The following is a 26,563-nucleotide window of genomic DNA, read 5'->3' as shown; positions in this document are numbered from 1 at the left end:
ACGTGTGTATATGTACAATACATACATAAAAGGCAGAAGGTCGTGTGTCAAAACAAGACAAAAATTTCGAATAAAGTTTTCAAACAGACCTGTGCCTTCTGCCAAAACAATTAGACGATGAATCGAAAATCAAGCAGAAAACGTAGTATTCTTATGCGAAACGACTGTCAGTTTATTTCCAACAAGATTCCGCCACTGCTCATACAGCTGCCATGTAAATTAGGAAATTGAGGCGTATTTTCGGTACGAGACTAGAATAATCAGTACAGTAATAATTTGAGGTCTCCACAAAGCCCAGATATAACATCCTGTGACTTTTGTTTATGGGGGAACACTAAAAGGTAGGGTTTATAGGGAAAATCTTCATTCTATAGATGGACTAAAAGACTATATACGAGAAAAAATCCAAGCTATCAATGATATGGAACTTCGGTGTTGTTCATTCGTGTATTAGAAGGTGTAAGTTGTGTGTGGTAGCAAATGGGGGACATTTTCAGCAGCGACTGTGAGCATGGCAAGTCCAAATTTTTTTAAATTTATTGTAGTACTATTATTTATTGGAGAAGCGCTGGAGAAATTGTTATGCACTCGGTGGAAACCATGCAGGATGTGGCCGGCCGCTCTTTTCTAGGATGTATGATAATAATAGCTCTGTACAACCTCCTTGTCATCTTATGTCTCATTGCCAATGGTCTTTCTGTTGCCCGCCTACAAATAGGATTCTTTGTTGACAGCCTGTATTGCTATTCCAATAGCTCATGTATCGTATTTCTTTCTCGTGTTCAGGAATAGCACGTTTCCCACTTAGACTTCGAAAATATATAACAGGGTGCACTTTTAGACAGGGAACTAATTAACATCGCATTCTAGGCATAATGAAGAGCTTGTTTGTCTTACAGGCAATAGAAATGTATTCGAACACATGCGTTTGATGATTTGTGATGTCTTCTTGTATGCAATGGAGATTATGACTTCATTTAAGTCACTACTACGAGTAAACTTATATCACAGTGGACACTTGTCTTCCAACTATTAACTAATTAACTACACCAAATTGTATGTAATGTTCTCAAGAAGACGAAATGAACTTGGAAAATTGTGAAGCACTAACATCAAATCAAGATATAACATCAAAATATTGGTAAGCAAGAAAGGAAATAACTATTGTTACGGTAAATCATAAACATTAGAAACAACAACACAACATTTTACCATCAAAGAAACAAAACTGTTATTAAATCAGGAATGGGGCACTAAATGTCCGCAGGTCTTTCGAAAATACAAATGTTAACTTTGTAATTGGTATGAAAACGTTATAAGAAACATAATATTCAAAGGCTAATTGGGATTTCCCGGTCTCTGATTGGGTCAAAAACCCCGATAGAAATGATATTTAACCCTTGGGGTGAATTTTGGTGAAGTCTGGAGGGCCTAATTAGTCAATCTACTCTTCTCACCTCCACGCTGGGGCCCCCTGTGATCTTTTTAAGATGCGAAAGAGAGAGTGGCGTGCGGAAAACAACAGGAAGCTACCGCATTTATCTTTCCCAAGAAAAACTGCAAACATTTCGGCCTAGAAAAGGCTTTTGACAAAGTGGATTGGAATAAATTGATGGGGATCCTAAAGAAAATTGGCGTGGATGGAAAGAGAGAAGACTGTTCAGTAATCTTTATATTAAACAACGAGTGAAAATCAAAGATAGGAGAAGAAATGTCAGAAGGAAATGAAACTGGGAGAGGAGTACGTCAAGGATGTCCTTTATTACCTATCCTGTTCAACATCTACTTGGAGGATTTAGTAAAGAACTGTTTCAGAACATGGAAGGAGTGATAGAAAGAGGAAGAAGAATAAAGTGCATAAGATTTGCTGATGATATGGCGTTGTTAGCAGAAGAGAAAATGATATTAAAGGATATGCTACTGGAGCTAAATGACAGCTATGAGGAGTATGATATGAAGATAAATGCAAATAAGATGAAGAGCATGGTCATAGGAAGAAAAATACAGAAGATAAACTTGCGAATTCTAAATGAGGCGGTAGAGCAAGTGGACAGCATCAAATACTTGGGGTGCACTTTAAGCAGTAACATGAGCTGCTGCCAGGAAGTCAAAGGAAGATTAGCAATAGCAAAGGAAGCTCTTAATAGTAAAAGAAGCATTTTCTGCGGACCTGTGGAAAAAGACGGAAGAGATTAGGAAGTGCTTTGTATGGAGTGTGGCATTGTATGGGGTAGAAACATGGACTTTACGAAGAAGTGAAGAGAAGCGAATAGAAGCATTTGAAATGTGGATATGGAGAAGGATGGAACATCTGAAGTGGACAGACAGAATAAGAAATGAAGCTGTGGGTGAAGAAAGAATGATGCTGAAACTGATCAGGAAGAGAAAAAGGAATTGGTTGGGGTCACTGGCTGGGAAGAAACTGCCTACTGAAGGATGCACTGGAAGGAATGGTGAATGGGAGAAGAGTTCGGGGTAGAAGAAAATATCAGATAATAGACGACAGTAAGATATATGGATCATATGAGGAAACAAAGAAAAGACAGAAAATAGGAAAGACTGGAAAAAGCTGGGTTTGCAGTGAAAGACCTGCCGTTGGGTAGAACACTAAATGAATGAATGAATATCCATTTCTGAAAGGATTTATTTCTCTCTGTAACTCAATGAATAAAAATGTTATGATATATGCACTCACCTTCAATGAACCAGCAACTACAAGCACAGATTTGATGGCTCTCAATCCCCAGTCGTAATGATCTTGTTTAGAGAGTAATTCTCTACACAAAGTGTAAAGTGTGATGAATTTGCGTGCGAGAAGACGAGCTTCTTGAAAGCCTTCTGCCACCAACATGATTTCACAAATCAGCTCAAAATCTGGCACCACCATAGCACATGGTCTGAAACACGTACAATTGCATTCATGACGTGTGACTTAAATCAATATCCTTACCAACGATCATATTTAAAAGAAAAAAGTATCATATTCCAGCTATTATCCTATTCAAACAAAGTTTTGTTATTCAAGCCCAATGTCTTCTTCTATGACATGACAGCCTAATGCTGGGCACTGGCCTTCTTTGTCGAGCCACTCCATTCCTCCATTCATCTTGCGTTCGTGAAATCATATGTTTAAGCAATTAAGTTATCTTTTTACTACGTAAAGATTAATTTTTGGTCCTACAGAATATATCTGTTATGGTAACAATTGATATTAGAGGATAATGGCAGTTGACTTAATATAAATGTCAACATAACTTATATGTCGAACTTGGAGTCAGGCCACAAAGGGAAAAACACTGAGGGAGAGAGATTCGATCCAGTGCTGTGGATTGAACTTCGGCGTAGCTCAATGTTAGAGCGCTTGGTACTAGAAACAAGGACCTGGGTTCGATCCCCAGCACTGGAGCGAATTTTTCTCCTCTAATATCAATCGCCCAACAGTGCATATTACTGTGAAATCCCGGCCACCAAGTCACTCAATTGAGTGCACTCCTTGTATAATGGCAGTTGACAATATATATGTCAACATACATGAATTGAACTCCGGCATAGCTCAATGCTTAGAGCGCTTGGTACATAGAACCAAGGACCTGGGTTCGACCCCTGGTGCTGGAGCGAATTTTTCTCCTCTAATATCAATTGTTACCTTTTCACGGTTCTTTTTAATTAAAAATATATAATGTTAAAGATAAAAAGCAAGTATAGTACACTTTAAAATGTTCGTGCAATTTTGTTCAATTCATGATTAAATTTTATTTTATATACAAAACTTAAAAAAAAAGAGATAGGCTACATAGTGATTGGTTACTGATAACAATATTAAAAACTTTAACTGCAAATAAGATATGACGATTATAACATTAATGATGGCACTGATGTAGGCTAATCGTAGAGATTGTTTTATAACAACAGGAAGAGAATATGAGGAGGAAGTAAACATGCATTTATAAATTAGTACTTCCAAATTACAGAATATGTTTCCCTTTTTTGTCATATTGTCATTACAGATATTACTACATTAATTAAAATAACACGAATGACTATGCTTAATACAAATACAAGCAAAATCAAGTAAGTTCTGTGTTTTACTGTACCTAAACAAAGCTTTGAGGTTTTCAGGCAGCTCAGCTCGACCTGCATAACCAGGATTCATTGTGATGAAGAGTCCTACTGTTGGGACGAGAACAATACTATCACCAAAGAAATTGAACTTCGTTTTCTTGTTCTTGATCGCATCTAGTACAGTCTTCACCTGTACAGCCACTACGGACAACACCTCCACAGAAATACGATTAAATTCATCAAAGCAACCCCAAGCTCCAGTTTGTGCCAATCCTTTGTATATGTTGCCACAAGACTGTCAAAAGAAAAGAGAAGGTCATTTGATTGAGAGGTACATTATCTTTCAGTAATACTACTAGGTCGATGCATAAATTCGTAGCAATTTAATTAAATCCAAATTTATTTAACATAAACTAATCAATAATGTGTTGTTGTTGTTTTCTAATGCCAGGCGTTTGATAATAAAGTCATTTGACCTCTTGCACTCCAATATTTTTCAAAAATATTGTCATGGTACCGGTAAGCCACTGAAGCACAGATTTTGAGGTGTTCTGAATCCATTTCTTGATTTGAATTGCACAATGGGAAGTTAGGGGACTGATATATTCCAATTCTATGCAGATGCTAATCAATAATATATTCTCCAGCATAGCTTACGACTAACTTCCAAAGTTCTGAAAGTTTTTCGATTTCATGCCGCTGTCCACGCATCCATCCCCACCATTCGGGAATTTTAGGCCTACTGTAATGAAACTGAACTGACACTGCAATGCCTTCGAGACAATACATAACAAGTTGTTCAGAAAATGGCGAGAAATAGGGTCTGTTTTAAACAAAATGAGAGAACCACAGAAGAGGGTATTAACAGAGGAGAAGCTTGCAGATATTCAAGTAGAAAGTGTGCAAGAACAATCCACATACTTCCTGAAGCCCTGAAGAATGAAATCAGACGAGTGATATCTGAATTTTCAGAGGCAGAGATACAACGAGTATTTCGAAATTTTTTAACATGATGCAATGTTTGTATCGAGAAAGCTGGACATCATTTTCAACAGCTGCTTCGATGAAAGGTGAGATCTACATCAGTTTTCAACTTCATTCATTCATTCATTCATTAGGTAACTCTTAACTGAATGGCTCAGTGCCAGAGTTGCCTACACCAAATTACACTAAAAAGTGTTATTGAACTAGATTCATTTTCCGGGTTGAGAGGCCGTGGTCTATTGGTTGGTATTATACCAGACGTTTCGTCTGCAACTGCAGCAGACATCTTCAGTGGAGTGGTATCCGAGGTCGCAAGACTCTTCTCAACGTACCTGAGAGTCTTGCGACCTCGGATACCACTCCACTGAAGATGTCTGCCGCAGTTGCAGACGAAACGTCTGGTATAAAACCAACCAATAGACCACGGCCTCTCAGCCCGGAAAATGAATCTAGATCTATAGACTCCGGCCGTGAAAGCCTACACTGCAAGTGTTATTGAAGTCTAAACTTAGACGTCTTTTCTTTAAATGATATGCTCTAAACAGGAAATTATTTCTACTTTACTATAATCTAATATTTATTTAGTACTTATACTTTGGCACACACATAAATGATAATGTACAGTAATTTTATGCAGAAAAATGAGGCTTAAAAATTTATGGGTTGGGCAACTCTGGCACTGAGCCACTCAACTAATAATTTAGGCTACTGTAATGAAACTGAATGCCTGCCTGCGCTGCTACAGCTTACCGATGAGTCGAGCAATGCATTATAGGAAATCTATTCTCTGATGTCCCCTGCATAGTGCGGTAACTTTTCGCTGCCTCTCTCTGTATTTGACACTCCATTTTCTTTAGCTCATAATTAACAAAAACTTTACTTTCTTTAAAAATTGCAAAATTCAAGACGTATTTAGTAATACGATACTATGACATTAAAATCACAAATGATAAATCCCAAATAAATTTCTTATAAAGGCCCTATTGCCATGTAAAACAAAAATGCTACGAATTTATGCATCAATCTCTTATTTTCTTCATTTTACTGAAAACAAAGTAATAAGAATAAAAATTTTTTTATCATATTTCGAGAGATATTCATTTTAAGCCATTAGAATATTTCTGAGATGGAAGGACAGAAAATATATTTATTAAGGAATTTGTAAGAGAACTTTTAAGCAAAATATAGTAGCATGGGAGACATGCATATGCACGAGTACACACATATTAATCAGAGGGATACTTCAAAAGGACATCATAACCCGTGGAGAAAATTGGCCTCCAAGTAATGAAACACTCATCAACAAATATTCAAGATTTCTTTTTTTTTTATTTGTTCATTCAGTTGAATTTTAAAAACTGTAAAAATCAAAATTACAATATTTATTAGAAATTAATTACTCATATTGTTAAGTGTTAATTGTTAAGTATCATTAATTACCTAATCGTCCATTATGCATATAAAATCCTTGAATGTAAGAAGCAGGCCTACATAATATAAGAAAATTTTATTGTAAAATTATTTAATCTAAGCTATATAAATAGCATGAAGTATGTAAAATTATGGAGCATTCTGAATAAATTATGTTAAAAACCGAAAGAAAGAAAAAAACACGCACTTGAAATAATTTCTGACATTTTATATGCTGTACTGCGAAAATACATGTTCCTTTTGAATTACACAACACTACATATTCTTTCAGTCTTTTGCCAGTGACACATGTGTTTATAAGCGAGGTATTGTTTCATTGATCGTTTGGCATAAAGCACATGTATGAGTATTAGTTCACAAAATGAATATGAGGTGGAAACAGCACACAAAAATGGCAGTAACTGTCATCTTGTGCTTTAGGCCCTTATGAAACTAGGTGCCCTTCATTAAACTGATAGAAATAAACAATTACCTTATAATCCATTTGCTCTGAACAGTTGAATACATACACCATTATACCCATTGCACGTCCCAAATCTTTGGTCGTTTCTGTTTTACCTGTTCCTGCCGGACCTGCTGGTGCTCCACCCATGATCAAGTGCAATGACTGCAAAGAAAAAGACAGAAAGTCAATGAAGTAAGAGATCATGCAATTTAATACATCTTTAATTGGGGACATTTTTTTTTTCCTTGCTTCATCCTGAAGAATTTTAGTTCCTCTTGACCACATGATTATGATGGTGTATGCAGTAGCCTGTAACATGATAATCGCTGTGAAGCTACGACAAACACAACAGAAATTTAATAACATAGTCTGGGTTCATTCAAGAAGTAAATATTTTACACAAGGATTATAGAACTCTATCTATTCCACAAAAACTGTTAACACCACGGTACACACTTGAATACATTGATATGCAATATAATCTTCAACTTTTATAAAATATAAAGAAAAAGAACATAAATATAGAAATAATGAAATTGCTAACATTAAGAAACAGAAATTATATTAATTTTTAACAAAATAATCTGCCCTCAATGAGAGTGACCATAAAGATCCAGAATAAAAGCACTACAGAATAATTTAGAAAGACAAAAAAATTAAATACAGGAATTGTTTAGTAAAAAATCCAGAGAAATGCAAACCCAATGGAATCATCAATCGCCAAAATATAAATAGTAATGTAATATCTGGACTGAATCCTTAATAATATTAAATAAAACATAAATTATATCCAAAATCAGGTTACACATTTAGGCAGATGGATCTCTGCAACGAAACAATATTGCTGGAGCAGGTTTTTATTGTAATCTTTCTTGCCTTTACCTTAAACTAGGAGAACTCTCCTACACACAGCGATGGTAAATTAGAAGCTATTAATACCGGTCTACAACAATTTTATTAATTATGAAATAAATTCGTTCACAAAAGTAGCCATATTTTATGATTCAAAATTTGCAATTTAGGCTATTGTTTCATTAACATCACAAGACAAGATAGTGAGAGAAATCTATACCAAAAGCAGACAAAAAATAGTTGCTTTACAAAGGATACCTTCTCATTGTGGATTAGAAGGAAATGAAAATTCAGGCTTTTTGGCAAAGAAAGGAACCACAATCCAACAAAGATTTCATTCTGAGATTTCGTATTATTCAGCAAAATTATTAATAAAGGAAAGTACTAACAAACAATATTAAATAATAATAAAAAAACTAGTGAAAATAAATCTTGATGCGAACTTTTAAATAATAAAAATTTGATTCCTAGTTCTCCAAGAAGAACAGCAGTGGCTATCTTTATATTAAAATACAACTACAAAATCCAGTCACAGCTGACATCATCTCAGTTTCCACACAACTTGCACATCCCATCACCAAAAACAACCTTGGCAAACAATGAATTACACAACTAGTTCTCTAAACCATTAACATTCAATAACCCGAAGATGAATGGTTAAGAATTTTCACTGATGGTTCAAAAAGGGAAGGGCATATAAACATAGGGGCCGGAGTATACAGCAACATCTTTTCCTTTTATATATCAGTTGGGCAGAATCTCTCGGCCTTTGATGGATAGATTGAGGCCATTCGTGTTGCATTAAGTCAGTTCTACTTACACTTAGACAAATTTACTAACACCGTTATTTTTATAGACTCAAAAACGGCTATTCAGTCTATCTGCAATACCTTTCTTCTTAAGACTATAGAGATCCTGAGCTGTCAGACCACTTTAAAACTCCTTAAACAAAAGAATAAATATGTCATTCTCCAGTGAATTTCTGTCACTGCGAACTCTTTGGCAATGAGCAAAAGCAGATGCTTCAGCTAAGAGGGGTGTCCTTATCAATCAGTCCCCACTGCGACCAATGTCTTACCTTTCAGTGAAGCATTACATTAAAAATACTCTTCAAACTAAATTCTTTCAAGAACTAAATGACGCATCATCTCAACATCACTAAGGAAACAAAATATTAAACACTCCTGATGGTCCTAGAAGATCAGCTGTCGCCATATTCCGCCTTTCTACGGGACATGATATACTGGGCAAACACCTAAATCGCATTGGGATAATGCAATCCCGAAACTGTATGCTCTGCAATCTTAATGAAGAGATGAACCATCCCCAGAAACAAAATTTGCAGTATGTTACTCCTTATTTGATCGTCAAAGGAATGAAGATATCTTCAATAGATTACAAATGACTCCAATTGTCCAGTACATACAGCAATATGGACGAAGTAGAAAGAACATACTGAAAGGAGGACTTTAACCGCATACCAAAACAGATTCTAACATACTCTCCAAGATGTCGAAGAAGCTTAGGAAGATAAAAAAAACTATGGAAGAGGCTTTAATATACCACAAAGTCTAGTAGGGTATGTGAAAGAGGAGGAGGGTGGTCGTGACATGCTAAAAAACATACAATTACATTACATAACATTATTCAACAGTAACTTTGGAAATGAGTTTCTGCTATTAATGTTTTAATTAAAAAAAAAAGCATTAATTGGAACTGGGGCCTGTTCGGATTAAGCGGGGAACAGGAATGCCAGCAGGGAAGCCCCTGCTTATCCCCTCTCCAACCCTTCACAGTCCACTGCTTCGCCAAGATTATCTGTTCTTCGTCAGAAATATGGTAGTCGACAGATTATCATTAGGTTCATTAGAGTATAGAAAATAAGAATTAATTCATTCACTAATGATGAAGGTCATATTAATGACCTGTGTATTAGATTGTCAAGAGTAATCTATTTATTAAGGAGACTTAGATACTTTGTACCTAAAGAATTTCTTAAAACCTCGTATTTTGTTTTTTAATAGTATTATTACTACTTATGGTACCGGGTATTCATTTGTGGGGAAAATGTCAGAAAATTGATAAAGTACTTCTTTTGAAAAAAAAAAAAAAAAAAAAAAAAAAAAGAAAAAGGCAATACGCATTTTGACTGATTCTGATTTTGATGCTCACTGCAGACCTTTGTTTATTTCTGAAAGAATTTTAACTGTTGTGAATTTGTATTTTTCAATTGTTTGATTAAAATTAAGTCAAATTTAAACAGTTATTATCAATGAATTTAAATACTATTATAGTCACAATCATGCCATGGTATGAAAGAAAAATTTCACAACCTCGAGCGGGAATCGAACCTGCAACTTCCTGTACTCTGGTCTGAAAGGATAATTCCAAGCCTTTGGCGTGAGACGAACTCGATAGCTCAGTGGTAGAGCGCCTGACCGGAGTACAGGAAGTCGCAGGTTCGATTCCCACTCGTGGTTGTGAAATTTTTCTTTCATATCATGGCATGATTGTGACTGTAATAGTATTTAAATTCATTAATATGTCACATCAACGGACGTATATACGTCACCAAACATCGTAAGAGTTATTATCAACATACCATTATTATGGTACAAGACATAATTACCACCTTGTGACCCCTAGGGTTAGATTAGCCAAGTCTAAACAGTGGTTTACATCAATTTCATTGTCTATGTTCAATAAACTTGCTTATAGTGCACATATTATTAATTTTAATAGATTTAGGTGTGTTATTCGTGATTGGCTAATCAAAAATCTTTTTATGATATAAATGAATTTATGGAAACTAGTGTAGATACAGTATTTTAGTTAGTTTATCTTGTTTTTCTTTTGACTTTGCCTCTGTATCTGTGATACCACGACTGTTTTTATCAATAAATCAATAAAGTTGTACATGCTGTATATTGCACATTTTAAGCATCTAAATATTGAAAAATTAAATTGATTAAATTGATTGAATTGCTCAAATACTCTCTTTATCTTTCCCAGTTTTATTTTTATATTTTTGTGCATGTTCGGATTTATCTGGCATTTCGGATTAGCAGGATTCGGACTACTGGAGTTCTACTGCAGTATGTGTAAGAAAAAAAAAGTTCTGGTAGCAATGAAAAAGCTTAATAATAGAAATGGAACCAAGACTACTACTTCTTCAGTACTTACTTGTGTCAATGTGATGTAACATCGATCTGTGAGTGGCGTAATGACAAGACGTGGTGTGTTCCCTAGATATTCATATGCATAACGAAACTGGGCATCACAAATATTACAGAAGCAGTCTTGTATCTTGTAGTCCCATCTAGAAAAAATTATTAGAAACTTTCTTAATATTTCTCTCTTCACCCAACTAAATCAATCATTCAAAAAAATAAAACAATAACCACAAAATGTCAAAGATGTCCACGATGGCATTCTCCCTTTACACGGCACAAATGTTTCGAGCTGCCCCCACTGCCTGTGTTCCTCTATTAAACTCATACAGAAGAATATGTTGGAAATGTTCTTTTTTTCTACTTGACACTCCATCTTCTTTAGCCTATAAATAGCACAAACTTTCTCCAAATCCGCAAAATTCAAGGCATATTTGCAAGCACAACACTCCAAATAACAAATTACAAATGACAAATGATAATAATCTCCTAACAATGCGGTGTTGTGATGATGAACAAAAACTCTAAGAACGTATGCATCAAACTAACTAACCTAATCTTAACATAGCTAAGCAATGGTTTCACTCAAACAAGTTAATGCTTAATGAAGAAAAAACCCAGAAACTAATCTTAGGCCTCCCCAACACACTAGATAATGAAATATCTTATGTTAAACTGTTAGGTTTTTATTTGGATCCAAAATTAGGATGGCACAAACACATTGAAAGTATATGTACTGAATTGTAGAGGGTAATTTTTGTTTTTAGGAAGTTAAGGCCATTGGTTTCAACAGAAACTCTCAGACAGGTATATTATGCACTGTTTGAATCTCACGTTAACTATGGAATTCACATATGGGGAAGTGCAACAGGAGTCAATAGCATCTTATTACTACAAAAAAGAGCACTGAGGGTAATATTCAATAAAAATACCAAGGAATCATGTAGACCACTATTTCTAGAGTTAAAGGTAATGTCAGTTTACAATCTATTCGTTTACAGAGCCTTGATATTCCTTAGATCCAACATAGATCTTTATCAGACTAGATCAGATATACATTCCTTCAACACTAGAAATAAAGATAAATTAGATTACACAAGGTGCAGATTGAGTGTGAGCTCAAATACCTGCTTTTTTAATGGCATAAATATATTTAATAAGTTACTATTGGAGGCGAGGAAGTTACCAATAAATAGATTTAAGTCCTGCATACATAGATGGTTGCTCAACAGACCTTTCTATTCAGTGAATGAATTCATGGAGTGTGATGTAAATATTGTATTTTAGAAATGTAACCCTTTCTTTATATTTTAATTTGTCTCTTTGTATTTTAATTATACCTTTTGTCCTTATATAAATGTGTTAACCTACAGCATACTCTGTTTATCTCACAGTGTTTGTTTTGTTTATTTCTCAGTGTTTGTTTATTTGACTATGTATGTTTATTTGCTTATAATTATTTGTTTACTTGTCTATATTTATTTGTGCTAAGTTTGTTTGTGCATGTGTGAGTGTATGTGTGCGTGTGTGTGTATTATCGAACCTGACGATGTCATATCCAGGCCTTGTACACTGGTTTCTGACAAATAAATATTATTATTATTATTATTATTATTATTATTATTATTATTATTATTATTACTAATAAAATAGAAATATAAGACTGTAGAAATATACTGTGCCCAGTGGAATTTTAAACATAGGCCTATCTGATTTCGACTGTTATTCCGGAAACTTATTGAACTTATGTGATCATTCGAATTACATAAGTTTAGCAATGTATTATGTTTACTCTGCACAAATTTAGAATCATATCGGTGCATGACACCGTAACTTAAATCAAGCAAAACAATGAAGAAAGTAGCCACAAATTCACAACATTGTGAAATAATACCTGTGTCTTAATTGCGACTGCCACTGAAAAGCTGAAGCATTGTCCACTTTTGCCGTAATCAACTTTGCCACAACATCTCGCGAGTGTACATCAATAGTACAAATGGTCATGATCTTCTGCCTTTCTTCTTGTGTCAAATCTCCCAGAAGAAGAGAGATGAGAGTGTTCAATTGGGTGATCTGTAATAGGTTTACTTTAATCAGTTACAATGTCCACCAATGAGAATATAAAATTATTAAAATGTATGCTATAGATTAGGCCCATATATTACTATTTATTAATATAAGACAATAAATGAGAAGTTTCTGAGATTTTATTGAAAACAATTTATGAAAAAAGATACAATGTCACTTCCTCTAAAATTGAAGGTTTTATTACCAGTACATTTAATGTTCTTACTGTTTGATTAATATAGAAATGAAGTCGTTTGAAGAGACTGTATTTGTTTCTAAGAACTGAAAACTTCTTTACGTACGACTAACACTGTTATTTTTTAAATACATGTGGAGTAACCAACACACCACATTTACTGTTATCATATACTAGATCAATGGTTCCCAAACTTTTGAAGGCGAGATCCACTTTTGGGCGAGACTTTCTTTTGTACCTTCTGTACCAGTACTAAACCCCATTCGAAAAATATAAAGCCTTGTAAAATCTAAAATAATGATAATTTTACTCAAAATCGGTGGATACCACCCAAAGTATGACCAAATTGAATTATATAATATGGTGCAACAATTACATGAAATATTAGGTAAACATCATTTCTAGTACTTCAAACCATTATCACTGTGGCGCTGTGGTAACAGTTCAATAAAAAGTGGTAAATTCCATCAAAGAAAGGGCATTACAAACTTGTATTTTCAGCAAAATTTGTGAAGGTAAGGGTTCGTTATACAAAAATATCTTTATCAAATGGAAGATGGCTTTCTTGGGGTAACATGTTGAAAAGAGTTTTACAGTTAAGAACAGAACATTTAATATACTTGTACGTACAAGACGAGAAATCTGAATATATGCAAACCTATTTTCTAATTGAAGAATGTGATCCCAAAATTCACTCAGTCCAGGTGGCCATTTTTATTATTTATACATATATTATATATATATATATATTTTTTTTTTAAATTTCTATCATATTTTAAGCGTCTTTTTTTTTCAAAACAACGTTAATCCTTGTCTAAAAGTTTGTGTTACTGTGTATATCACTTGAAAACAAGCTCAGTCCATACTGTAGACTGGTGGATAAAACTATTAGCCCATTCCTTTCATAGAAGCGGGCTGAACGCGTTTTGAATAATAGTTTGCAAGGCCAAGATGTTAACATTATAACAGTCAGAGATAAAATTAACAGGTTTAAAATGAAACTTGATTTCTGGTCAATATCATTTGACAAAAATATATTTGATTCATTCCAGTGTATTAAAAAAGCTCATGGAAAATTTTGCTACATATGATAGGCAAATACAGTGTTTTTGCAGACATGCGACCAAGTTTACACAATTTTAATCAACAACTTTTTGAGTACATTCCGGAAGAAACTCAAAACAATTACTGCGTTCAACTGGTTGAAATTTCAGAAATTATGACGGAAAATCTCATTTAAATATGTACCTGGAAATGGAATGTTTATATTATACGTTTTTAGCAGAGCATAGACCAATTTTGGATCAAAAGAATAGAAGAATACCTCAAACTTGCAAAAATACGCAATTCTTAAATTTTTAAATATTTGCAACCTTGTATTTATGCAAAATGAGTTTCTCGTCTATGTTCACCATCAAAACAAAAGTGAGAAATTTCCTTGAACTTTAAAATGATATCAGTGTGTGTATGAAATGCTGAGTCCAGATTTGAGAAGCTGCTTTCTGAAAAACAGGCACATTAATCGCATTAATATTTTTTACTTTATAACTGCTGAAACATTTTTTATTCTTATGTCCAATATTGTTTATGTTTCTAAATACAAAATAAATGTTAATAAGAAACTTTTTTATTTATTTTGTAAATCATGGAGGTCGCGACCCACACTTTGGGAATCGCTGTACACTACATCACATTGTAATAATAGGTTACATGTAGTTGCTGATCATCAGCTTGAATGAAAACAAATATGAACAGAATTTTCCAATTGCTTACAATCTTCATATTTCTGCGCGTTTCTAAATTAAAGCAGCTGCATGTTATTACCTGTTTTCTATTGTAGTCTTTCATAGCATTCTCATAACCTTCATCTAATCGAGCGAAAGCAATATTAACCTCAGTAGTCCACCAAATCTGTGTCCCACATAATGACACTTGAGCAGGATAATCAAAGATCCACTTCTCACGAGGATTATCTTCATACGAAACTACTGCTTCGCCAAAGTAATGTCGCATTGTTTGCCTCATTGTGTCAGTCAAGCGATTCAACCATACTTCAACCTAATAAAAATACAATTATATCAAAGTAGTAAAAAAAATTGTAAAGAAGAAATGTGGATCTATTTACTATTAAACATGAATTGAAACATTCTATTTTTCTAAATTAAATATGTTGGATATTATTAATAACTTCAAGATCCCATTATACCACTGTATTCTACTATAATACATGCAGTCTCTAATGTAATGGTGTTTTAAAATGTGTTATTAAAATATAAAACTGAATTGTGTTTTAAGAGTACTAATACAGAAATGAATATTTTAAGTTTAGTTCTACATTTTTTCTAAAAATGTAGAAGATTATCCTTGCAAACTGTAGGATACAGAGGAGAAAACTTCCAAACAATTTATACACCATTCGAAAAAGCATCCTGAAAAATGGTGAAATCACTCCATTAGTCAAGTGCAAGGTTTATACAGTACAACGACGATGTTTTAAATGCGCTAAAAGAAAATGCATATGTAGTAAGATGTTAAAGTATGTTATGACAACGAAATACAGGGACAAAAAAAGTGTGTTTCATGGAATATCATTTAAATAACGGAAAGTAAATTTCCGGTTAATGTTCGCCAAAGCATTAAGTACGTAATTATGACCACGTTGCAGTTTTATTTGTGGCCTAGAGAAAATATCTAGCCTTTTACGAAAAATAAAAAAAACTTTTAGGGGCCATGAAATTATTCACCACTTTAATTATATTATTGTTTATCAATATTACGAAACAAAAACTGTCATAAAGGCCATGACCGACTAGAAACATCGATACCGAAGAAGATAAACCCATTCGGCTGTGGTGAAACAAAAGAAAATGCAAGAGAGATTTTAGTTCGAGATAAAATGGACACATAATTTTTGATGACCACACTGTAATTGGAGATCGCTTGTAAGATCTGTCTTAATCTTCTATGTAGAAATGTCGTCCAAACAAATTGGTGGTCCAGGGAAAAATCATTGAAATAGATGAGAGTAACAGTGGTGCTATTTCTCAGTAATGTTCAGAACGAAGGAGGTAGAGAGAAAAAGAAACAAATTTCTCCTTCTAACGACACCACAGACCAAAGTCATGTTCTTATGTTGGCAACATTGTGTATTTAGTTAAATTTGGTCGTAACCATAACGGTATGGTTCAAAGCTACCGTGCTAATTTTCCAGTTTAGCGAAACTGCTAATTTTACATAGCCACCTGCTGTTATATTGTGAGCATATGAATGAGTGGCCGGAAGGGGGAGGGTGGAGGGGGAATTTTGGACACATTACAATGAATGCGTATGAAATTTTCTAAACAAACATCAAATCAAACACGTACTCATCAATAATGTGACAGTTCCTGCTTATTTCTCTTCAACAAATGTACTGTATTAGAAGGGCAATTGATACATGTGAATTTCATATGAAAGGAAGTGAGTGTCATCAACTCTCTTTGGTAAAGTGTAGTTGGTGCAAGAAACTTTTGTGTTTCGAACATTATTTTGTTAACTATCATTATCATTCACAGGAGATAATGTAATAAAGATGCTTTACATAAGGAATAAATTGCAGCATAAATGTTATTTTCTGACAGAATATATTTTTGAAATACAGTAGTATAAAAATATTTCTTTGTTCATAGAGCCTAAATACACATTAAACACAAACCTTGCCAGAACAGTCACATATTCCATCAAATTTTACAAACTCTCCATCCTTGGCCCACATAGCATTTGCATTCTTTGTGTTTTTTCCTCCTGACTGCTCAAATTGGAGTTTTGAAATGGAGTCATAGAGTTTGGTGAGATGTCTAAAATGTACAAACCATTTCATATCAATATACATAATGTACATGATACAAGTAATGCAACTAGAATTTCTGGGTAATAAATGGGAGCAATATGGATTATGTAAATTCCTTACAAAATCTTAGTAAGATCACACATATCAATATTAAGTTAACACAATATCGAAAATGTCACATAGTCATGAGAGCTTTTAAGTGTTTTAAGTTCTCGTTTAAAAACTTACGTTTCAGAATTAGTTATTGGTTCCATCTCTATGTGTGGATTAATTGCAAATATTGTATATTCGAAGTTAGAGCCAATAAGTAGTTTCGAAATGTTGCATACTTCATATTAAAAAACACGAGTGAAACAACTAAAATCTGCACCATAACTCAATCAATATATTCAGTTGCAATGCAGAATCTAAATACTCATATAACCGGTTTGGTGATCACATCCAGCCTTTGCTGCTGAAGGGCTGGTGAATATATGCCATTTCTCAAACTGAAAGGTCCCATTCATAATTGGCTCAATACTTGTCTTGTACATCTTGATTATACAACTTTTAACACTGTATCACTTCGGAATATGTATGATAAGTCTTTCTTGTGTTAAATTTTAACGTACCTTGTTAACATGTTTCGACCTATTTTTGGGTCATAGTTCTGAAGATGACCCAAAATAGGTCGAAACATGTTAACAAGATACGTTAAAATTTAACACAAGAAAGACTTATCATACATATTCCGAACTTGTCTTGTTTAAAAATGACGCCAATTTTGAAAATTCGCCGCATTCAAATAGGCCTAAACCATAAAATGTTAAAAACATACTGAATTATAAGTAGTACAGTAATTACAAATTCATAAATTCAATTTTCAATGTATCTTATACCTTCAATTTTATTAAAGATGAGGTGAAATTTTCCTCTCCTTCAAAAATAATTACTAGAGACGAGAATTTCATGCACTATAAAATCCCAAAATATGCATGCATTCACGCACTATCAAACTATGAAACATGCACGATCAAGTGAAAAATACATTAAAATATGCACTTTCATTTTTGTTCCAAATTTCTTATTTCATTTTTTTTTTTTTTTTTGCACAGTTAACGCCTAACAACATTTGTGAGGTTCCTGCGCTTGTCAGGCAATATGTTTTTGTAGGCAGAGAATGACCTCTCTACACCGCAAGAAGTTATGGGTGCAAACTTGAATGAACATATCTGTGACAGTGTCAGGTCAAATTCTTCATTCAAGTTTTCACCACAAATAACCTAATTCACTAAACAAAAGAATCCGTAGTTCGAGTTTCACCCTGTCTAGTTTATTTTAATATTTTACAAAGAACAACTGTTGTAGAAAATATTCGTAAACAGAATAGCAGTGCTTATCTCTTTACTGCAACAATAGCAGAATACGACATCCCCATATGATCTAATATATATTTTGTTCCTTTAATCCATTGTGCATAGAGAACACTTTTTGAACCTTTAATTGGAGGCATATTAGAACTACATTAACACACGCAAACAGAATAAACAAACACATTAACCACTTACGAAGTTCACATACTGCAAAGACAGTTTAGCGAATGATTCCAATTTTAGAAGAATGTAAATTGCTACTGGTACTGGAAAAGGTAAATTGCTACTGGTACTGGAAAAGGAAGGGAAGAGTATTTACAACCTCCCTGAAAGAGGGTGCTTTTGACCTAAATTATTTGTCTGCAGTTCCTTGAACCTTTTATATTTCCTCTCTACTATTCTCAAAATATTCAACGCAATAAATCCATTTATGACATGCAGTCTGTAGAGAGTCGTCAGTAAAGTGTTGTAAAAGTGAACTTCCGTCTAGGGACAGGTCCTCTAACATCGTATTGTGAAAATCTTAACATTTTATTTAATTTTTCTGTTATTTAGTTTTTTTTTTCCATCGTCATTCCTGATTCCTGAAGCTAAAATAAAGGACATAAAAATCGAGAAACTGTGGTGTCCACTCAAAACATTAAGACATACATTTAAATTGAATATGATGTATATTATATGCATGATGAAGCTAAAAATTGCTAAAATATGCATTATGCATGTTTTTATTCCCAAGAAGGCCAAAACATGCAAATATGCACGGGAAAAGTTCACATATTTGGAAACGAAAAGTAATGAAATGGATAAGTATTAAGTTTGAACTATGTCCAATATTCCTATAAAAACATGCATTTGCATTAAATTCTCGTCTCTAATAATTACGTACCCTGCTATAAAATTAAGCCCTTTATGCAGTTAAAAAAATCCATAAGATTACAATATAAAAGAAAAAAAAATGCAAAAACACAGAGCTCCAAAGGGAACAAACAGGAAGAGAAATGACATAATCCAATCATTACACCAGACATGCCCAGGAAATCGGCAGTAGAAGTCTTCAAACTGATCACAGGTCATAACTACAGGACAAAGCACTTAGATAAATATAAATTCATTCTCCCGTATACCCATTATGAAGACTAAACAGTAAACTGGATCAAGAACATCACTGAATGTTCAACCCTTAAAATGAAACCATCTGTGAATAATACTGGAAAGCAAGAAGACGAATAGCTTAATTGTTAAGTGTCTGACATTAGAATACAACAACATATTTGATCACATCATATATGGAAAAATAATCTTAACAAGAATTTATACTGCCAAACCAATATAATTATCATGAATAAAGCAGAAACATTAAATTATTTAGTGAGGTTCTCATTACTACCTGGTAACTAACTCTGGTTGATTGCCATTGGATAGGATATCAAGTAAATCTGCTGACGAGATGAAATAGAAACGTGGGTAAGCCAATCTCTTCGTCTCCAAATACTCAGCCAGAGCCTTTTCACATACTGTAAGTTCTTTCTGTAGCTCTTCCAATTTTTCATAAAGACCAACTTTGTTCGTGGCTTTTACAACATTTAAAGTCTTCACCATATCTTCTAGCAGCACCTGATGCAATAAAACGGAATAATTGAGGGGTGCTCTGCCATAACAAGATATGTACACTTACCTCGGTATAGTCGCCATCATTAACGTATCAAAATAACAAATTCAATAACAAGATTTTGACGAATAATACATGAAACTTATACATATAAACTATCAATAATACTAATTAAAAAAACGCACATTTGCAAAGGAATTTATATGTTAATGAAAACAATGGTACTTTTACTAACTGCCAAACACCCACTTCTTACACACACCTCGTTATTGCAGATCACCTCTCACTTATTCTTTTTGGATAACATTGTATACTTTAATGCCTAATAAAATTCAATTAAAAAATTCAGAAATGGAATAAAATTATAATACATCTAAATGAGATTAAGAATAATTAAGAACCCTATAGAAACATGGATTGCATGAAAAAAAAGTTGATTCTCATATTAAATGATACACCTTTCTATAGCTATCATGCTGAAACAGTTCAATTTAAGAAAAGAAACCTTTAGTGGTAGCGGTACTTTTACACATTATAGGCTATTCGGTATCTTGTGAAACGTACCTGTGCATCAGGGGAAGAAGTGGACTGAGGAGCTTCCCTCCCTTGCTATGCTTCTACTTGTAGCAAGTGAGCTCACTTATCCCCACTGTAAGATCTTACTATATGCTATGGCATACACAAGTATTTGGTTTCACAGGATAACGAATTAGGCCTACCTATAAAAATACAAACTTGACATACCAGTACCTATATATTTTTTAATTTGTTAACGCATGCGCACACACACACACGCACGCACGCGCGCGCACACACACACACACACACACACAAACACAATTTCTTATTATTTGCTTAATAAATTCCTACAAGAAATTTTCTGAAAAAGATGTTATTACACTATGCAGAATATAATTTAAACTTTTAAAACGTGCCACAGGCTGTAACATTTTATTTTCACTGACTTTCATCTTCTGAAGATATAGATTATATTTTGAAAGAACATCCTACATGGTATTAGACAATCTTTTTACCAGACATTCTCATATACAATAAAAAAAAGAGCTTGACAGTGAGGTGAAGATTTCTGAACTGCAAGTGTCAATTAGTTCTCATCTACTCTATCCATTAATTAAAATTCGAGAACGATCTTTTAGACTGCCTTTTTGTCATATAAATCATCTATTATCTCAAATAGAGATTCACACTCTTTGGACTGCTTCTCTTCGAATTCATATATACTTTTATACCTCTCCGAATAGTCTTGTGAATTGAAACTCAATAATTAATTCACTTTCAAGAAAATATGGATATATACAGAGTGTTTCATAAATACCTGTAAAAACTTTGTGGGTGACCTGTAGAGGTAAAAATAAAACTAAAATGTTCTATACAACTTTTCCCGCAAATCCTTACTTTCAGAGTTATGATGCATAGTGCCATATCTTGCCAGGCATAAAAAAACATGGGCCAGTAAAGCCTTCGGCTGTGTCACGTTTGCATACATAGTGATTGCGGTAGATGTTTCTTATTCGTACACCTCACTACAGTTGATTCCGACCTGATAGAACTTTGTTTACTGTACTTAGGTATGTTTAGTTGTAGGGCACTGTTCCAGTTCCTACAGTCACCACGTCCCATAGGTATACATTCATTTCGTCGTTAGTTCAGTAGGCTTCAGTTGTGTGCGGTAAGATAGATAGTGCAACACCAGTTGCTTGGCCAGCCAGATCACCAGACTGCTACCTTTGGGATCGTCTCAAGGCGCTCGTTTATGCCACTCAAATTCTGAACGTAGCATAACTACAGCAGTGACATCAAAATAGTTATGAAACAGTTCGGAATGAGTTGAATGGGATCTGTAAAATTCTAAGATCAGTACATACCTACGTACAATAAACGAAGTCTTATTAGGTCGAAATCAACTGCACGTATAGGAGTGTACGAATAACAAACATCTAATGCAGTTGCTATGTAGGCGAGCATTACATATCCGAAGGCTTTACTAGTCCATGTTTTTGATACCTATCAAGACAGGACATTTTGCATCATAACTCTGAAAGTAAGGATTTGCGGGAAAAGTTGTATAGAACATTTTAATTTTAGCTTTACCTCTACATTACACCCACAAAGTTTTTACAGGTATTTAGGAATCACCCTGTGTATATATATATATATATATATATATATATATATATATATATATATAGTAATTGCAGCTCAAATCATCTTACAAAGAAGAATAGTGTACTCAGATAGATCCGTTATGGACAAAGCATAAAAATGCTATTGTTGATCTTGAAGTTATTCTATAAAGGTATGTTTATTCTCTTTCATTAATTTAATGTCTACTCCGATACAAGTCCATAATGCTGAAATACAGTATTTTTTAGAATCTCTCACGTAATTTACCATTAAAGACAGATTATGAACAAAATGGTCACAATCAAAATTGTTAACACTAGTGGATTAAGAGTGAAAACTTATTACTCAATCTCACAAGTACATAGCCTGCATTTCTTACTTTGAGTATTATAGAATGTCGAACAAGGGATGTGGCTTACTCACCCTGAACTGTTTATCAATATGATCAAATCGTTTGGAGTCTTCTGGAAGTTGTTTGCGTATATCTTCAGATCCAATGAAAATAGACTCGAGATGCATCCATGTTCTTTGGACCTCAAACCACACTTGAATAACTTGATCTGCATTCGAAAGTTTTTTTTGCCAGTCTGATACTTCATCCAGAAAGTAGGCAATATACTTCGAACCCATCAAGTTTTGTAAAGCAACCTATAATTGAAGAGTAGGCCTAATGATTAATTAAATACTTCAATACTCCCTTTGATACATATACATACTAGTTGAGTCTCGTGATCCTGCAGATCGGTAGTTAGGCAAACCTACGATGAAGTGGATATAGCAATTTTCAGTGAATATGTGGTCATTAAGTACAGTCCTACGGCAATCACTAGGTGTACCAGTTCACATACTAAAGCTCCACTGGACCTAGAATACAGACTATCACATCCAGTGAGAGTTCACATTGCTGTAGTAATGTATATTTTGATGATTAACATTGCCGGTCTTGTGGAATTGAATTCCGCTCGTGAACAGCACAGTAGTCAAGAAGGAAACATCTCGTTATGTTTGTTGTAGAGCCTACTAAAGAGCGCCAATCACTATCCATGATCCGACTTAATGCAACTACTGATGTACAGAGATCAGATGAGGTCTAGACAGAAACAACCGACTTTTTACTGTGCACTGCTGACCCACTTGTGGCAGGGAACGGACAGTGTAGAGTCGCGGTGATACAACCATACAAGTTTCCGTAATGATGACGAACGTGTTCCTCTTGGGTCGTGTCAAGGTTAGTAAATCAGTCTTCAAGCGACTTGCGAGTGACAAGGAAGATATACACAATATATTATAGTGCTTTTTTTTGTGAATTTAAAGTGAAAGTATGAATAAGTGTAAACTGTATAATGGTTAATCAAATGTTTCCAATTGAACAAAGTGTATATATTTATGATTCACATGTGTTAACCCAGTCTGCCAGCCAAGTACGAAGGCAGTTTGAAACACGATTCCCGGGTGTAAAAATTCTGTCACAGACAACAATCCATAATCTTTATAATAAATTTCAGGCAACAGGAAGTATTCACGTAAAGATTAATTTTTTGATCCTACATAATATATCTATTATGGTAACAATGGTTAACAGAGGAGAAAAATTCGCTCTGGTGCAGGGGATCGAACCCGTGTCCTTGGTTCTATGTACCAAGCACTCTAACTGCTGAGCTATGCCGAAGTTCAATCCACAGCACTGGATCGAATCCCTCTCCTCCAGTATTTTTCTGTTTGTGGCCTGACTCCAAGTTCGACATAGGCCTACATGTTGACATAGATTAAGTCAACTGCCATTATAAAAGGAGCACACTCAATTGAGTGACTTGGTGGCCTGGATTCCACAGTAATATGCATTGTTGGGCGAAGAATCTACATAAAGATTAAGTTTTTGATTCTACAGAATATGTTTGTTATGGTAACAATGGTTATTAGAGGAGAAAAATTAGCTCCGGCGCCGGGGATCGAACCCTGGTCCTTGGTTCTACATACCAAGCGCTCTAACCACTGAGTGCCGGAGCGAATTTTCCTCCTCTAATAACCAGGAAATGTTCTGCCTAAGAAACAAAACAGATATCGTAGGGCTCTCACAGAAGAAACATTAGATGACATTGGTCATAGAGTGGAACAGTCTCCTAGAAAATCACTTAGGCGCCTCTCACAACAGTACGAATTTCTTATGGCTCTGTGCAAAAAGCTACTAAATTATTAAAGTTGCAGCCATATAAAATAACTAAGACACATAATCTTCAACATGGTGATCTTACAATTACGCGCACATTTTGTGAGTGGATGCTGAATAATATTCAGAACGAAAGACCCACATTTAATATTCTTCTCATACGAAGCATGATTTCACCTCCATGGTTATGTGTGTTCACAAAATCGTTATTGAAGTGCTGAGAAACCTGATATCGTTCATGATCACGAAACTAACAGCATTAAACGACAGACCTACAACGAGTTATGGGACATTTCATAAAGAGGTGCCAAAAATGTGTGGACAATGAAGCGGCCAGTTTCAGCACCTCCATGAATAAAGTTGGTAAGTAAGACACTTTTTGAAATAGTTTCGGAAACTTGTATGGTTGTATCACAGCGACTCTACACTGCCAATTGCGTCAGCAGCACACAGTGGAAACCCCATCACTCCTGTTCAGACCTCTCTGATGTTGCACATAGTCAGAGTGCAATCTTTTCCCATATTCTACATCCTGAAGACTGACTGATATTGAATAGTCACAAGATGATCCAACAACTTCAAAAACTACAGAAAAGAATTCAATTGCAATGGATACCTGCACATTGCGGAATTGCTGGAAATGAAACTGCCAATAAAGGATCCAATTTAATTCAGAATACATATACAAGCCTACCTTTTACATCCATCAAAAGACTAATTAAAAATAAATATAAAATCAAGCAAAACCAAGCACTATGTACCAAAGCCAAAGATAAAAAATGGAACATTTAAAAAAAAACAGAAATTATTCCAGAAATCCCACGTAAATCTGCAGTAGCAAAATTCAGACTGCTTACCGAACACGATTATTTGGCCATATACTTGAATAAAATAGGAATTTACACAAATCCAAATTGCCCTCTATGCAACAAAGAAGAAGAAATGACTGAAGATTATCTCATAACCTGTGAAGTTCTACCTGATGGATCCACCACAGAGAAATATTGGAGAGCAAGAACGCTAATGGCTTCGTTGCCAAAGCCCGGCATTAGATAACAACAACAACATATTGAATAGTCTAGAAATTTCCCTTGTACTAAGGTGAGAATGGCTAATAAAATAATGACATAATTCATCATATGTTCTGTAGTATTGCTATGTATGGGGCATTTTACACACTGCTCCTATCACCAGAAGATAGTTCGCAATTTGTGCATAAGTGTGATCAGTAGAAACCCTCCTCCTCTATGGAAACCTCTGTTGGTAAAGATAACTTGCTTTTATTATATTCTGTCCAGACTCCCTGTATAAAAAATAATGTTTGGCAAGAACTCTCTATTACAAAATATCGTTGTTGGCAAAGAACAAGTGAGGATCGCCTACTGAAGGGCAAGTGTAGACCTAAGCTTCGAGGGCAAGTGAATGCTTTCAATCTGGAAATTATGTAAAAATGTGTAGACATGAATAAACAACAATATCTTCTGGTGAAGGGATATCAATTCATGATCTCGGGTGTAAAGGCTCAGCGTGATAACCGTTATGCTAGAAGAATGTGCTGGTGGAGAAGAACAAAGTGACATGATTGGTGGAAATAGTGCTGATGCAGTGGCATAGTGTTTACAGAACTATCTGTAAAATGGCGGGGTTGCATAATTTCACAATCTGTAGGATCAGTTGATTCACCTGGTGTACTAAAAGATATTTAATAGATTTTCACAGACTAAGAGTATAGTTTCTGGTAGGTATACAGTAAAAATCAAGGAATTCTGTGTGTATATAAAGTACATGTATAACAAAGTTTAAACGATGAACATTCACTTTGATGAAAGACATGCATGCACATTTCCTCCCGTTTATTTATTTATATTTTGCCTCTATTTAACATGCTTATATAACAACGACATATAACTGTGGAATGCTGTATAGACATGAAGTAATCGAATTATAACATTAAGTAAAATATTTGGAAATGACAGTCACTCAAGTAAGAAATAATGAAAATTAAAGCACATAATAAGAAACACTACTTTCTACTTAAATCAATAAAATCAGATCAAAGGGAAAGAAATACAGAAAGAATCATTTAAAATTTGCCAGCACTTTTACTGGTAGCAGCGTGGGCGAGTATTGAAAAGATCAGTGGTGGCTAGTCTGGTACAAGAGTGGCAGAGCTGTGATGGTCAGCCTACGGCATGGAATGTATTGAATGAAAGTAAATGCACGGGTTTAAATACACTTCAATACAGTAAATAAG

The 26,563-nt window shown here is 34.4% G+C and overlaps 1 protein-coding gene across 1 annotated transcript in view; it reads right to left on the bottom strand.

Annotated features, from left to right (window-relative positions):
* Positions 1-26,563, bottom strand: part of LOC138713647 (dynein beta chain, ciliary-like) — a 206,356-nt gene that overhangs the window by 89,338 nt on the left and 90,455 nt on the right. The window contains exons 26-34 of the mRNA XM_069845903.1: positions 22,566-22,790; positions 19,776-20,002; positions 16,902-17,043; positions 15,032-15,265; positions 12,839-13,017; positions 10,958-11,093; positions 6,950-7,084; positions 4,095-4,357; positions 2,696-2,897 (exon numbers count right to left, since the gene is read on the bottom strand). Of these exons, the coding sequence (XP_069702004.1) occupies positions 2,696-2,897; positions 4,095-4,357; positions 6,950-7,084; positions 10,958-11,093; positions 12,839-13,017; positions 15,032-15,265; positions 16,902-17,043; positions 19,776-20,002; positions 22,566-22,790 (1,743 nt within the window). The remainder of the gene's footprint in view (positions 1-2,695; positions 2,898-4,094; positions 4,358-6,949; positions 7,085-10,957; positions 11,094-12,838; positions 13,018-15,031; positions 15,266-16,901; positions 17,044-19,775; positions 20,003-22,565; positions 22,791-26,563) is intronic.

The sequence above is a fragment of the Periplaneta americana genome, chromosome 14, assembly GCF_040183065.1.
Source record: "Periplaneta americana isolate PAMFEO1 chromosome 14, P.americana_PAMFEO1_priV1, whole genome shotgun sequence".
In the NCBI taxonomy this organism is placed as follows: Eukaryota; Metazoa; Arthropoda; class Insecta; order Blattodea; family Blattidae; genus Periplaneta; species Periplaneta americana.
Note: the sequence above shows the minus strand (reverse complement) of the source record. Positions and strands in the feature narration are given on the sequence as shown.